This window comes from Anopheles coustani, chromosome 2 (assembly GCF_943734705.1).
Source record: "Anopheles coustani chromosome 2, idAnoCousDA_361_x.2, whole genome shotgun sequence".
In the NCBI taxonomy this organism is placed as follows: Eukaryota; Metazoa; Arthropoda; class Insecta; order Diptera; family Culicidae; genus Anopheles; species Anopheles coustani.
Genome location: NC_071289.1, coordinates 9,741,187 through 9,754,764, shown reverse-complemented (window position 1 = coordinate 9,754,764; position 13,578 = coordinate 9,741,187). Strand labels below are relative to the sequence as shown.

Here is a 13,578-nt window from a genome sequence, read left to right as displayed (position 1 = left end):
TGGGAATGTTCAACTGTTGGTTGTTAAATAAAGTTAAGCATTTTTTTACTATGGTTTACATTCACGAATGAGTTTATAAATTGGTGGTTTGGAAAATGTCTAAGGACGTTAATTTGACATTAACGTGGAACAACTTTCGAAATATCAAAATCAGTTCCGAAAACAAAAACAATTTCTAATATGAGTTCCATAACTTATTTCTTTCAAAATAAGTTTCTTTTGATTTTCCCTTCTTCAAAGTATAGAGTTAGAGTTGATAATAAAATTGAAAGCAGCGTGTTTGGTTATCGTTTGCTCTCCAACGTCTTTCAGTTCTTTCAACGGACCCAAAAGACCTCGCGTGCCTCTCGGCCTCGGCAGTGGATCGCTCGCGGGAACAATTTCCATTCCAAGGGAAGTTTATTATTTTATGAGTTTTAATTTCAATTACCGCCATTTGCTGGCCTCGAAACTCTCAAACAACCCGCAACGGCCCGGGAGGAGACAACTCTACTTCGTAAAGGACCACTTCCCAGAACGAACCTTGCTTTCCAGCTCCCGGCTAATCAGTTTCGCAGAATTTTCCACGAGCGCCGAATTGGCACCCCATTTTCCGTTCGGCTGTAATGAGATTCAAGCAACACTCGAACACAACCAAACTCCCCTCGCGTCCCATGGAGACGCCTGGTCTTTGCCATATGCGGAACGGAACGGCAACACAAAGGCACCGCGGAACAATTGCAGTTTGTGTAAAGCGGCTCCATCTCATCGTTCCCAAGGGCGGTTTTCCCCCATCCCCCAGCGGTTGGCATGCCGAGTGTTAATGGCACCGGGCATGATTTACCGGGCGAGATAGATAAACGAATGCGCATCATCGAGTTCGATAATCGATTTCGCTACCGGGCGGTGGAATTGAAACATCATTCCGCTACAAACTCTTAATTATCGGCCTCGAGGATAATGTGCATCCGGGTCCGGCCCATGGACCAGGTCGTAAACAGGTATCGGTGCAGCGTGAGTGCGATTTGCGGCCGAAAGGGTTTTGCGGGCAACATCATCGTCATCATCATCATCATGGTACCGCAATGGGATTAACCTCATTGTCCGATTGCAGACCGGCGCTATTAATTACTTGCCGAAATCAAACATTTATCAACAGCAGACCGCACCGCCGGAAATACCCCCGGATAGTCCGATGGGACACTCGCACAAACACGTCCGATGACGGTAACATAATTCGCAACCCTAAAAGGGAAGGCATTGGCATTCTTCCTCCGGCATGCCGTCGACACGTTCCACACCAGCAACAAAAAAAAAACCCGAATGATAAAACCAACCGGACGAACAATTGAGATAGAGCGTATTAAAAAATTAATTATCCTGGCCGTGGACAAACATAACCGGGCACTATAAATTACACGCTTCCAGCCCCGCTCCGATCACTCTCTGATTAATCAGAATGTTTGTCCTTTAATCCGCCGCGGATCAATGGGTTATTGTTTCGACGCCAGAGCGCGTGGCCACCCGCATCGTTCCCGCCACGACCGGGATTGTTGACCGGTCTGTCAACACTCACTACCGACTGTTTCGAGTAATCCACCCTTCCACACAGGTAGGGGATGATGGCTCACTCTCCCCGTTTTCCATTCCGGTCTGTAAACAAAATTACCCGAAGCTTGTTAGCATTAATTGAGTGGAAAAATGGAGGAGTATTTAAATCAACTCCAACCACTTTATTTTTCCCTCCCTTATAACCCTTTGAAATGTGGATTAATAAAATAGTATCCAATTGAGTGACGTTGGATTAAAATGAAAAATAACCCCCCCCCCCCCCCCCACCACATCTCCCAGTGCGTCCGATATTAGATCGGAAAACGGGGGGTGGAAAAATGCATCCTACCAATTAAACCTCCCTCTCGCTTCAGTGGTTAGCGAACCGAAGTTCAATGCTGTTGATGTAGTTTGTTCTGAAGGCGGAAAATTGGTCCTATTACGTGTGCACGATTCTGGACGAGTCCGTTTTCCCAGAAGAACCCCGACTGAAAGCGCTAGCGAAGCAAGGCAAGTTGCAATTATTATGCTCCTCGCCGGTTGTTTGTGCACATTATGCTAGCTTCCGAGCCCGTCTTTCGCTGCCTTTGATGTTGGGCTTGGGCAGGAGGAAATTTAACATCCGCAGGCTTCCGGCAGGCCAATATCATGTTATGAAGGCGTTCCCGGCGAAAGGCTTTCCGGGTTCTGGTTGAGATTTGTTTCCAGATCGTATGTCGCTTTTTTTTTGCTTCTTAAGCTTCCATACTGCCCCGACATAACGAGGAAAATAGGAAGTGAAGGTCTATAAACAGCTACCTGATGGAAAAATCATTTGATCTGAAACGGGCAAAGCGGAAGCCTTTTTTATAGTGCAAACGCCACTAAAAGAGGGAACATGTTTTCGAAGCAAAGATTACTTTTCTTTTTTGCAGGAAGAAAATTGGGTAATCTTTAGAAGGCAGTGGGAGGGAAGGGCTGCACACGACTGCTATCACGATCCATCAAGGTTGATGTTAGTTTATCTTGCTTTTCCATCCTATTTGCTATCGTCACTTTTAAAACAAGATTTGAGTCCTTTCACAGCCCACCCAAATTGAATAACTGATAGAGAGATGGAAACGCTGATAAGCCACATTTTCCCGGCCAAACACACACGTACATATTCAGTGCAGGAACGTGCTGGTGGGTGGGGAAAAAGGCTTGCACCATGATGATGCACGCCTCATGTGACTCTTTAGCACCCACTACCTGAGTGTGCTGCATGATTGGGATTTGAATTGACACCCTTTCTCCTTCCAGCGCCTTGGTGGAGATGCACACTTAAGATGGATTTTCCCGCCCCTCACCCAACCCGGTCAGCTTCTACTGTCGCTCAGAACGACCCAAATTCGATCTCGATAGTAGACACTGGGTGCACACTCATCCTTCAGAGGGCTGCTGCTGGCTCTGAATAGAAAATACCTTCGGCGGCACAAGTGGCCCCGGCTAAAAGTAAGTCGATCCACTTCACGATCTTCCGGATCCGGGCAGGGAGTTTCACCTGAGCCTTTCGCAACGGACGGAACATCCTCTCGTAAAGGATGGATATACGATGATACGGTGCAAAGGCGTAAGTTTTCGCTTCAATCGCACTCGAACGGATCGAACTTTTGCGAAACACGGAAAGATGAACCGGGCTGGTGGATTAATGCTGGCGCTTGACTACGCCTTCGTTTTCTTTTTACTTTCTTTTCCGTTCGTGTGCCTTCTTCCCAGCAAGGATTTCTCCAATTTGCGAGGAGGGGAAAAATAACACGGAAAACCCTCTACCTACCAAAGGCAACTTTACACTGGAAGGAGCGTAGGAAATTATCCTGCAGCAGCATCTGTTGAAGCATCGACGAACGAGAGTCAGCACTTCGAGAGCACTTGTTATCTTTCGAGGTTCATTTTTCGCAGATTTATTCAATACATCTATGACACATGTAGAAGAGCTGGTGCTTGTACCTTTTCGCCACTGGAGGAGGCACACAGACCGTGGAGAATATTGTGTTCTTCGTACTCGAAAGTGGGTTAAGGGCTTACTGGCGGTATCTTCACATTTTGTTTATTCTGTAATTTATTCGTGTTTTCTTTTATGTTCCCAAAAATCAACACTAGAATTATGATTCTATGCAATACTGTTGATTTTTTAAAATTTTGTCTCTCTTATGTTTTTGTTTGGATTATTTTTATTTTTTGATTTATGCCATTTCATTGTTTTTAGTTAACTTTTCATCTATTTTTTCTGTTGCGTGACTTCTAAATTGTTTCTTATACTATACATCATAAATGGGTCTTTTTCAATGTGCTATAACAACTTTTAATGAACCAAATTTGAGATAATTTAACATTGATGCTATGATGATTCTAAATAAGATTGGGCTGTAAACTAACTGAACCTCAAATTATACAAATTAAATAACGACTCGAACAATGTAAGTAATATGTGAATTTGTAATTGAAATTTCCCCTAATTCGATAGTGGAACTACAAGAATAGAGAAAAAGAGATTTTCAAAATGAATAGCTCCCGGACCTGCTATAACGCATTAGAGAGCATTTTCGTAACTTTATTTTACTGTCATTCTCCCGAACTTAACGATGGCACTTCAGACAGCACTGCTGCTGGTCAAACTAACGAACCGAATAATTTCGGATGCGCCAGAACGCCTCCCCCCTCTACTATCCACCCTCCTCACGTGTTCATCGGAGAAGAAAAGCTTTCAGCGAAATAGTTCTGACGAGCGGAGAACCGCAAAAAGAAAAGGCACATTCATCTATACGTGTCTACATACACATAACGGCCCGATAGATGCAGCAGAAAAATTGCACCAGTTTGGCCTTTTTGGTTGGGCCATTCTCCGGGCCACCAAGCCGCCCGACCGGGCAGCGTGGGTTTACATCTTATTTAACTTTTCCTATTTCGCCTGCGGCTGATTCCGAGTTTCTCCTTTCTTGCGGGCAACCGGCACGGCCTTGGCGGAATGGAGGCGAAGAAAAACCAATTCCACCAGCGTTGCATCCTTCGAGTGGACGAGCCGGGGCCTGAGTCTCGGTGCCTTTGACCACGGAACCATGCTCGGTTTCTTCCCTACCTCCTTCTACGTTTTTTGAGTCAGTCTTTTTCGGCAATATTCTAATAAACTTTCTGCCGGTGAGTTCAGAGTGCAACGTTTGCCAGACGGTGCGAAGCCGAAAGTGGCCTGTGCAAGCGGCCTTTGAGACGGTCGCCCGCTGTCTTGAAGTTGGGCTTACGCTTCGTCCTGCCACGAGATGCCACGCTTGGACGAAGAGTCGTCGGACGCGTGATTCGATGCTCAAATTAAGTTTCGACCACGACAATGACTACGACGTAGACGACGACGATGACAACGCTCTCGCAAACGAGCGCTTTGGGCCGAAAGTTTCGGCCGCCCGGCCCCAAAACGTCAGCAATCATCACCACGGGAAGGCGTCACGCGCACCCGATGGGGTGAAGAAGGGATGTGTCGGAGATTTTCCACTCGCCCCCCAAGGCCTAAGTTCGCCACGACGCGTGCTGCCTGGGCCGCGAGTTAAACGACCTCTAGGACGCTCGAGCCGAAGGAATTGAATTATAACACTTTATGGATTATGAAAGCGTAATGAAGATCGACGCGGGAGCTAAGATTCCGTCCAGGTCCGTGGGTGTGTGGGGGCCAACTCTGTAAGATTTACCCGAGATGGGGAGCCACCTTACGGTGGATTCTCATGGGCCCCCCCCCAGCCCAGTAAGGTGGGTAGCCTAACTTAATCATCGGGCCGACGGGTCGACTCGCAGCTCGTGTATGTGAAATGGAGCAAAAAGTATCCTTTTGAACGCGCACGAAAGTGGATTAATGTGGGCTTAATAGTGCGACAGTAGGATGGTGGGGGACGGTGGTGGTAGGGGTCGGTTAAGCTGGTATCCATTTGAAATGAAATGAATGAAACGCGAAGAAACGTGCCTTCTCTGTCTAAGGGACATAGGATTTTGAACCTTTGAATGAAACCTTTTCATTGACGGATTGGTAGAAAAACTCGGTACACGAGAGAGGAAAAAATATGTCTCAATCAATTAAGGAAAATTACTTAACTTTGCTGAAGGAATTCAAAGCTTTCTGTTGCGCCGGGAGAAAATCATCAGTAATTAAAAAGTTGCAACGCGAGTCTCTTGTAGTTAGACAGATCCTTAAATAGGGTTATGATTAATTTGGGTAAGGGTCGTACGCTGGAAAAGCTTTCAAAGTTATAACGATAAAAAATATGACCGATGTAACGTTACAGCAATTATGCGTCTACTCCTAAATGCCTGACAAAGTTGTCCTTTTAGTATAAGTCCTTCTTTGCTTGGGATATTTTATTTCTGAGTACGAACTTTATTTTAGGAAGTTTTCCCTCTTGTTACGTTCCTTAACTCCTGCCTAAGAGATAAAATCAGATTTCAAATTCCCCAAAAAACGTATCCTGTCCTGGAGTGTCCTACGGTATCCTTTCTGTCTATCTGTTTTGCAATACTTCAGCATCTCACCGAAGAAAAGGTTTAGTGAGTTGTGTTTAAGTAAAGACATTCTGAAAACAAAAGCCGTCTCCTTGTTCGCATTCCGTCTACGGTCGTCGGTGTATTTGTTTCCTTTTATTAACGCCAAAGCAAAACGACCCCCACGAGTCGCAAAGGGGAAGGAAAAAGAAACACACTAAACATCAGCCCCGAACAAACGCTTGTAATTGTATAATGTAACGTCCTGCAACCAGACGCGCGAACCTCTTGGTGGTCTGATTCGTCGTTTCTGTCTCGGCATGAGCTTTGTTCATGGTTCTTTTAACTTTCTCCGTAAGTCCGTCCACGGCGTTTGTAACTGAATGAAGGGCGACTTGGCCAAAGGGAAAAAGTGTTTTCTTCTGCTGAAATAGCAACGGCATGAGTCGAGCCCGTGCTGATGGTAATAATCTTCGCGATGACGACGATGATGATGACGGAGAAAAAAACGACGATGCCGATGAACGACAAGTTGTGTGATTTGCGGTCAAAGGGCAATGGCTGTTGTAGCTTTTCAGAGTTCTACAATCAATTGGTGCTTCCGGGTGGGAAATGAGAGGTTGTTCGCCGAAAGTGTCACCTTTTTTTTCCGATGGGCTTTCGGGAAAATCCAGCAAATGTCAAGGATTCCAGCGAATCATCAAATTCCACGAAGTATTATCAAATCATTCAAAGAACATCGAATGTGAAGTAATGATGCCGATTGCCTGGAAACTGTCCACAAGACAAGACACCGTGACATAAGAAAAACTGCTCATTAAATACCCTTTGGACACCGATTGACCCCGAAGTTATGTGCCCTTGCGTGTAATCGCTTCCCGATGTGTCCAAAAAGAGTCCTTGTTAGCTCGAAACAAAAGCTAGAGTGGAGCAATTAATTAACCTTGCCACAGCAGGAGGGAAAGCGGAACGTGTGGCAAGTGCGAAGGTGTTGCGCCGACCGCCGGAAACCGAACCGAGAACCGGATGCCCGAGGACCAGAGAAGAAACGGTGGTGTGGGCAAAGTTTCGTGAATACTTTATTAACTCTTCCCGCAAACCGGCATTTCCGTGTTGTTCCGCCGGCTTTTCCTCGCTCCATTGTTAGTCTGCCGCTCGTTCCTCCTCCCGCTCGGGGGGGGGATGGAATTTTCTCTTCTCGACCCCTCAACACACTTCTAACCACACTCACCAATCCCCTCAATCCTTTCTAGCGGCCAACCCGCGAGTGTATGTGTTTGTGTTGCCAACGACTATTTCGAGTGAATCTCTTTCAGCGACTCTTTCGGGTGCAAAAAGACCGAGTGGAACTGTTTTAAATGTTTTTTAAAAATTCATTACCCCGAACCGTTGCCGTCGCACTACTGCTGGTAAGTACTCTGGGCCACCACGATGCCTCTCACCACACCCATACCCCTCCCCTTCTCTGCCTTACCTTTCGCTGCTGCCGGAAGCCTTAGGAAAGGATTTTGAAAGATTTCTGGCCAGCGTCCGACTACACACACTACAATGGTAGGATGTTACGCCCGGTGCCTGTGTTTCGTTCCGAGGCCCCGGGGCTTCCCCACGCTGGCCATTGCAACCGTGATGTATCGCACTCGGGAGTATTATTTCTCTTTATTCCGTTCATTCAATTCCACCGGTGGGACGGTCTTCCGAAGAGCGTCCGTGCGGCGGGATGGTTGGGGAGCGCCGCTTTCGCCATTGTGGAATGCCAAACTTTAAGCAGCGGCTAACCGAACGTCCGGCCGGCCCCGGGTTTGGTCGGGGACGCCGCACTGTGGTTTTCAGCAGGAGACGCGTTTCTTAATTATTCCGCTTGGATTACTAGCCCGGCCCGGGTATGCCCCAAGGTTGGGAGTGTGAAAATGGAATAATTAAGTGATTTCTGGGTATGATTTAACAGCAACTCCCCGGGTGTTAATGCCGAGATCATGACTCTGTCACATTCCTGGCATTTGTTTCAGGCAAAGAATTCACCCCAAACCCAACTATTGATCGTTGGTTTGGTTTAATGATTTAAATTTCTCCACACAAAATCAAACGTTGGCAAATGGGAAATTAATTATAATATTGTTCGTTTATGTTTCAGGAAGAGATAATAATATTGCCGCTTTTGACAAGTTGTGTTGCAAAGTTATAAAAAATGCAGAAAGACTGGAAGGTCTCAGACTATTTTAGATAGTTTTAAGGGATTTATTATCTGTAATTTATATCTCGGGGGTCCGCGACAGCAACAACACGGTCGTTACGTGAAGAAGAAAATGACATTTGGTTGAATCTATTTCTTCACCCTTGTTTCTTTCTTTTTTGTTTTTCCTCTTGCAATGCAAACGAACATTTTATTATAAAACAGTCGGTTTTTATTCAAAAGCAATTGCTGTGCATAGTAATGCTTGTATCAAACTTTCTGCTATTACTTCATTTTGGTAGAAGAGAAGCAAGAGTGGGAACAAAGATGCTGCAGCTGATGAACATCTTCACTGGTCAGGTAAATGGTTTATGCTTCCGTTAATTAATGATATCGCGAATCATCATTCGCGAGTAAGACAAACTACGCCAGTTGTTTTTGAAATGGTACCAGATCATTGAACTACCATCGTCTGTTGCGTTTCGATAATGGCCGTTCAAATGGGAATGGTAGCAACTATCGTACCACCAGGCTCCGTGCGCATCCTCAGCACAATTAATCCTATGATATTGGTCATTGTCGCGATCGAATGTGCTAAACTTTTGATTCTTGTGGTACTTCATCGAATCTCCTGCTGTCCCTGAGTATGTTCCTAACTTCTTCAACGCATACTTCTCCGATTCGTTCCCTATCTCAAACTCTTTATACTTAGCGTATCCGTAGTTTCCATGGAAATCTTTCATTTCAACCACCAGCTCATGCTTTCGGTTTTTAGTAATTTGATGCACGTATTCCAGCCCGAGCCAGAATTCGCCATTTACATTCCCGAATCCGTTGCGGTACTCCGTCCAGTTCCTATAAAAGTCAATTGAACCGTCGAACCTATGCTGGATCACCGTCCAGCCGCCTCCGAACTTATTTTGTTCGCAAAAGACCTCGAAAGGCTTAGATTTTTTCCACAAACGGAACAAATACGTGCCAGATTCTGTGGTAACTTGTCGACATGAACGGATAGGATTTATTAAGTGGTCTTCCAATGTCTTACTGCGTCTTTCTACATTTGTAGTTAAATTATGCATCGAGTTCGTTAACATATCAAGAATTTCGTTATTTTCTCCAAGTTTCTTGAGCTCAGTTTGCGATGTTTCCTGAATGTGTTCCATCTTGGGTATCATATGATTCTTCAATTCCTCCAATTTGGTCCGTGTATTCTCTTCGGATGCCTCCAGACTCTGCAAAAGAAGCAATAATTGATTTCACAACATTCAACTGATATGAATTTCAAGACTGTTACACCTATTGCACGCTTCCGTACCTTTTTCAAAGAGTCTTCCATTGCATGCATTTTGGCCTGTAGACGAAGCTCCGTTTCCTGCAAAGAGTCGATATTTTTCTCCATTATCATCGTGTTTTCACTTAACTTGTGCTGGGAATATAGATTCACCTTCAGGGAACGCTCCACAGTTGTCTTCATAGTTTGCTCCACCTCTTGCAGTTTGTCTTGCAAGTAATCGAGCTTTGTCATTAAAAGCTCCATCTCGAAACCTCCTATTGCCATTGTCAGCCGGGCAGATAAAACTACACCAAAACATAGCACCAACAAATAACTACTATTATTCATAACTTTCAATTAGCTGTAATTCAAAGCACTCAAACGCACAATCAGAACGAAAGATGAAACACAACTGAGGATCGTGCGAATTCGTTTGGCTAAGAAAGGCTAGAAAAAACAGGAAACTAATTCTGATAATGTGTTCTGAGCGATAACGCGTGCAACATCATCACCAACACTAAGCCAACTGATCGCGAAGATATTTTGGTAAAAACTTGTTCTTTCTGGGTGACCCATAGCTTTATGGTAAACGACAGCTCGAACCACAAACTGAGTCGAGAACGTGAACCGGTTATCTTAGCTTGGACGATAATTCCCTGTTTCGCTTTCTGATTCGTCAAACGATCAAGACTCGTTGGAGTTCCGCGACTACCAAGCGATAGCGCCGGTTAGAATAATCGGCCCATGAGCACCAGGGATCACCATTTCGACGGCGTGGGTTCGAATTCCAACCGAGACCGGGCCCTCCCCTGTACGAGAGGGAGTGACTATCCACGTACTCAAAGGGAAAAAGTCTCGTAAGCCCTTAACGGGGCAGGCATGACCAAGAGGTCGTTACACCAAGAAGAAGAAGAAGAAGAATTTATACACCGTAATATAAAGTGACTTTTTTAAATTGGTTTAGCATAAAATGGTAAACTAAATACCGTGAGTGGAAATATTAGAAGGTAAAAAGAAGGACATTCAATTTACATCAACATAAAAACGCACTGAAATAAACACCTTAATGTGCGTGCGGAAATAACCAGAATAGTCTTAAACAGAAGGATTAAAGAAAGCGCTCAATTTAATCTTCTATTTCGCATACAAAATGAATCTCAACAAGATGCCCAAAGGCAACGGCATTAAGGTATTGAGTGGAATTTCCATCTCCAATGGTGGCCCTCTTCCAATGGCCGGGAAAAGCACTGCCCACTGAAATGAAGCCAACGTAAACGAGCTCTTTCTGATACATTCGATCGGCAAACCACCCGGCTCCGGGCCGCTCCCCCCTCCCATTCGACCCCCCGGCGAGCTCGCTAAGCTCGCCATTGTGACAGACCGGTGGAAGAAAATTAAAAGCAAACACCGTTTTCTTAAGGCTTAAAAGGATGAAAGAAGCGAAACCGACCGCCTGCCAGCGTCCTACGGCACTGCACGGAATCTTTTCCACCGGCAGGATTCAGGTCATCGCACTAGGTGTGGGTTATTTGTAGTTTCGTCTTTTATGAAGTGTCGGGCACGCTACCGTGGCACGCTGCGAAATGATTTCCCGCCGGTTTCCTCGTGCCACTGCGAGCTTTCCGAAATGAGCCCCCCTGTTGGAGGGTTGGATGGCTTTCGTTGTGGATGGGCATGGAGTTTGATGTCCAAGAAATGGGCACGTTTCGTGAGTGCTCTTTTCTTAAAACAAAACAACGTCCTTCAACAACACAATTGGTTGAACTCACGTTTTGACCATTTCAGATAAGTATGTGTGCAGATGCTTTTATTTGGTTGAAAAATGTAAAATAATGGATGATGTTTAGAAGAAGGGTGGAAAATAATTAACGATTTATAAGGAACTACTGCACAACAGGTTCTCTGTTGTCGTGAAAATTAATTTACTTGCAAGTAAGTGCTTCAGAAGGAAGAGAAAAGATAAGGTTGTTCATTTCACCAGAAGAATATCACAGGACATAAACAAGACAATTCCTGAGACGTATGCAAATTTACGTTATTAACTCCACCACCATAACGAATTTCCAACACACTAGTTCTCACCACTTTGGAAAGGACATTACAAACCGTATGCTCCACGAAGCGAGTGTCTTTTTTTTGTACTCTATCTGCCAGTGACACGCGTTTGATTTATTTCCTCCGCAGGCCGTTCACAACAGTGGCGTCATCTCCGGCACGTTCATGAACTATGGCGCCGTCCGGTGCGGTACGACCGTGTGCCGGCCCATCTCCGGCATCTACACGAAGACCAACCACAACAACGGGTACGTGCACGTGGCCAAAATACCGCCCGGTGCATCCAACATCACGATAACGGAGCTGCAGAACAGCCAAAACTATCTCGGTAAGTGTGCCCCCCCGGGGGCGAAGGTGGAAATTGGTGGGTGTCCGAGCCCGAGGGAAATGGCAAATAAAGCGATCCTGTCCAAAAGCTGGAGCGTAAGGTCGTCCACAGAGGTGGCCGGAACGGGCTGAAAAAAATATAACGCAGAACAGAAAACGGAAACCCAGAACAACTGGCCACCGTTTGGGTTGGTCATCCTGTCCGACCGTATAATGGAACGCAGTCACAGCCACGCTAATGCACTTTCCTCGGCCTTGAAATGGGCCCACTCGTTGACACTTCGTTCATACCTCCCCACCACCCGAAGCCGGAAAACTCCTACGGCCAGAAGTGGCCGGATTCATCCAAGGGCGGTTATCTACCGCTTAAGCTTAAGAGGGTATTAAATATGTGTTTATTTTTAGTTTATTACATTCCTTCAAAGAATGGAAACGAGGGAGGGGGCTGATGCGAGGGAGCACGTGCTGACGGTGCAAGGTGAGGTGTTTCTTTAAGTGAAAACGATGAAAGCATCCACCGTCCCCCCCTGTTTGGGCCCGCTTTCCCGGCTTAATGGAACGAGAGCGCAGCCCCGACGGTTCGCCCGTTGTGACATTTCCAATGTGTGTCGGGAAAAGGAAGCATATAAACGAAAAATTGCTCACTCCCACCAGGTGGGGGGTGGGCTTTACGTTTCGTTTCGTTTTTTTTCGTTTTTTTTTGTTCATCTTTTGTGGAGCAATGTGTGTGAAAAACCTTCCCCGCGGAGCAACAGCAGCTCGCAGTTTAGTCAAAAGGAATGACCCATCAGGAGTAGATTTACGAGCCGTTAGACACTCGCTAACAATGGTCACATACACGCACACACACACACATAAGGTAACATTCGAGGAAGGTGGTCTTGATGTATCACCATCAGGTTCCCATGATCCGTGCATGGTTCCTCCGAATCACAACTGTAAGCCGTTTGGAGGACGAGGGAACGTTGCTCCACCGCTCAAGGGAGTTCCGAACAGTTCGCTCCTTTTCCCATTTTTTTTTCCATTGCGGAGTTTCGGCATGATTCAGAGCCATTCGCAGGTGTGCCCGACCGAGCCCCGATCCCGGTGGCATTTCCATATGCACCGGGTGCCGATGGCGGCCCTGGAACCGTTCGTATACCGCCCGGGAACTGTCATCGTTTTGTAACTAATGCGACACTGCCTTTCATACGCTGCAGCATTATGCATCTTCTTATGCTTTCCACCCGTTTTCCGCGAGCACTCATGGAGCCATCGAAACGAACCACCCATCAGTGGAGGAGGAGGTTTGGTAGGGTTTGCCCCGTTCCGGACCTGCCACCGCCAGCTTTTCACGCACGAATAAAACCGAAGGTGAATAAATAAGAGCTACCACCTGCCGGTAGAGAGCCCCGTTTCACGATGGTTCCCGGTCCTACGGGGATTCGCCGAGTGCTTAATGTCCTTGTCCTTGATGCACTTGTGATGGATGAATCATCGCTGATGAATGACACCAGTGGCGAATGGTGGCGTTAGATTGGATTTTATTCTAATTAATAATGCACAAGAGAGAAAAGGTTAGGTCAATTTTTGGATATTTGTTTTAGTTCAATTCTTTACAGAGCATGGTACAACCTAATTTAATTTTTTAACAAATACGATTTGAGTACGATTTACCAAACATTGCTCGTGCATCAGTTGTAATGCCAGATGTAGAATGTTAGAGTAACAACTAGGTCTAGAGCAGGGGTAGGCAAAGTCCGTT

The 13,578-nt window shown here is 45.8% G+C and overlaps 1 protein-coding gene across 1 annotated transcript in view; it reads left to right on the top strand.

Moving 5' to 3' along the window:
* LOC131262038 (thrombospondin type-1 domain-containing protein 4) overlaps positions 1 to 13,578 on the top strand; it is a gene marked incomplete at its 5' end in the record, with an annotated part of 75,840 nt that overhangs the window by 57,598 nt on the left and 4,664 nt on the right. The window contains one exon of the mRNA XM_058263946.1: positions 11,637 to 11,835. Within this exon, the coding sequence (XP_058119929.1) occupies positions 11,637 to 11,835 (199 nt within the window). The remainder of the gene's footprint in view (positions 1 to 11,636; positions 11,836 to 13,578) is intronic.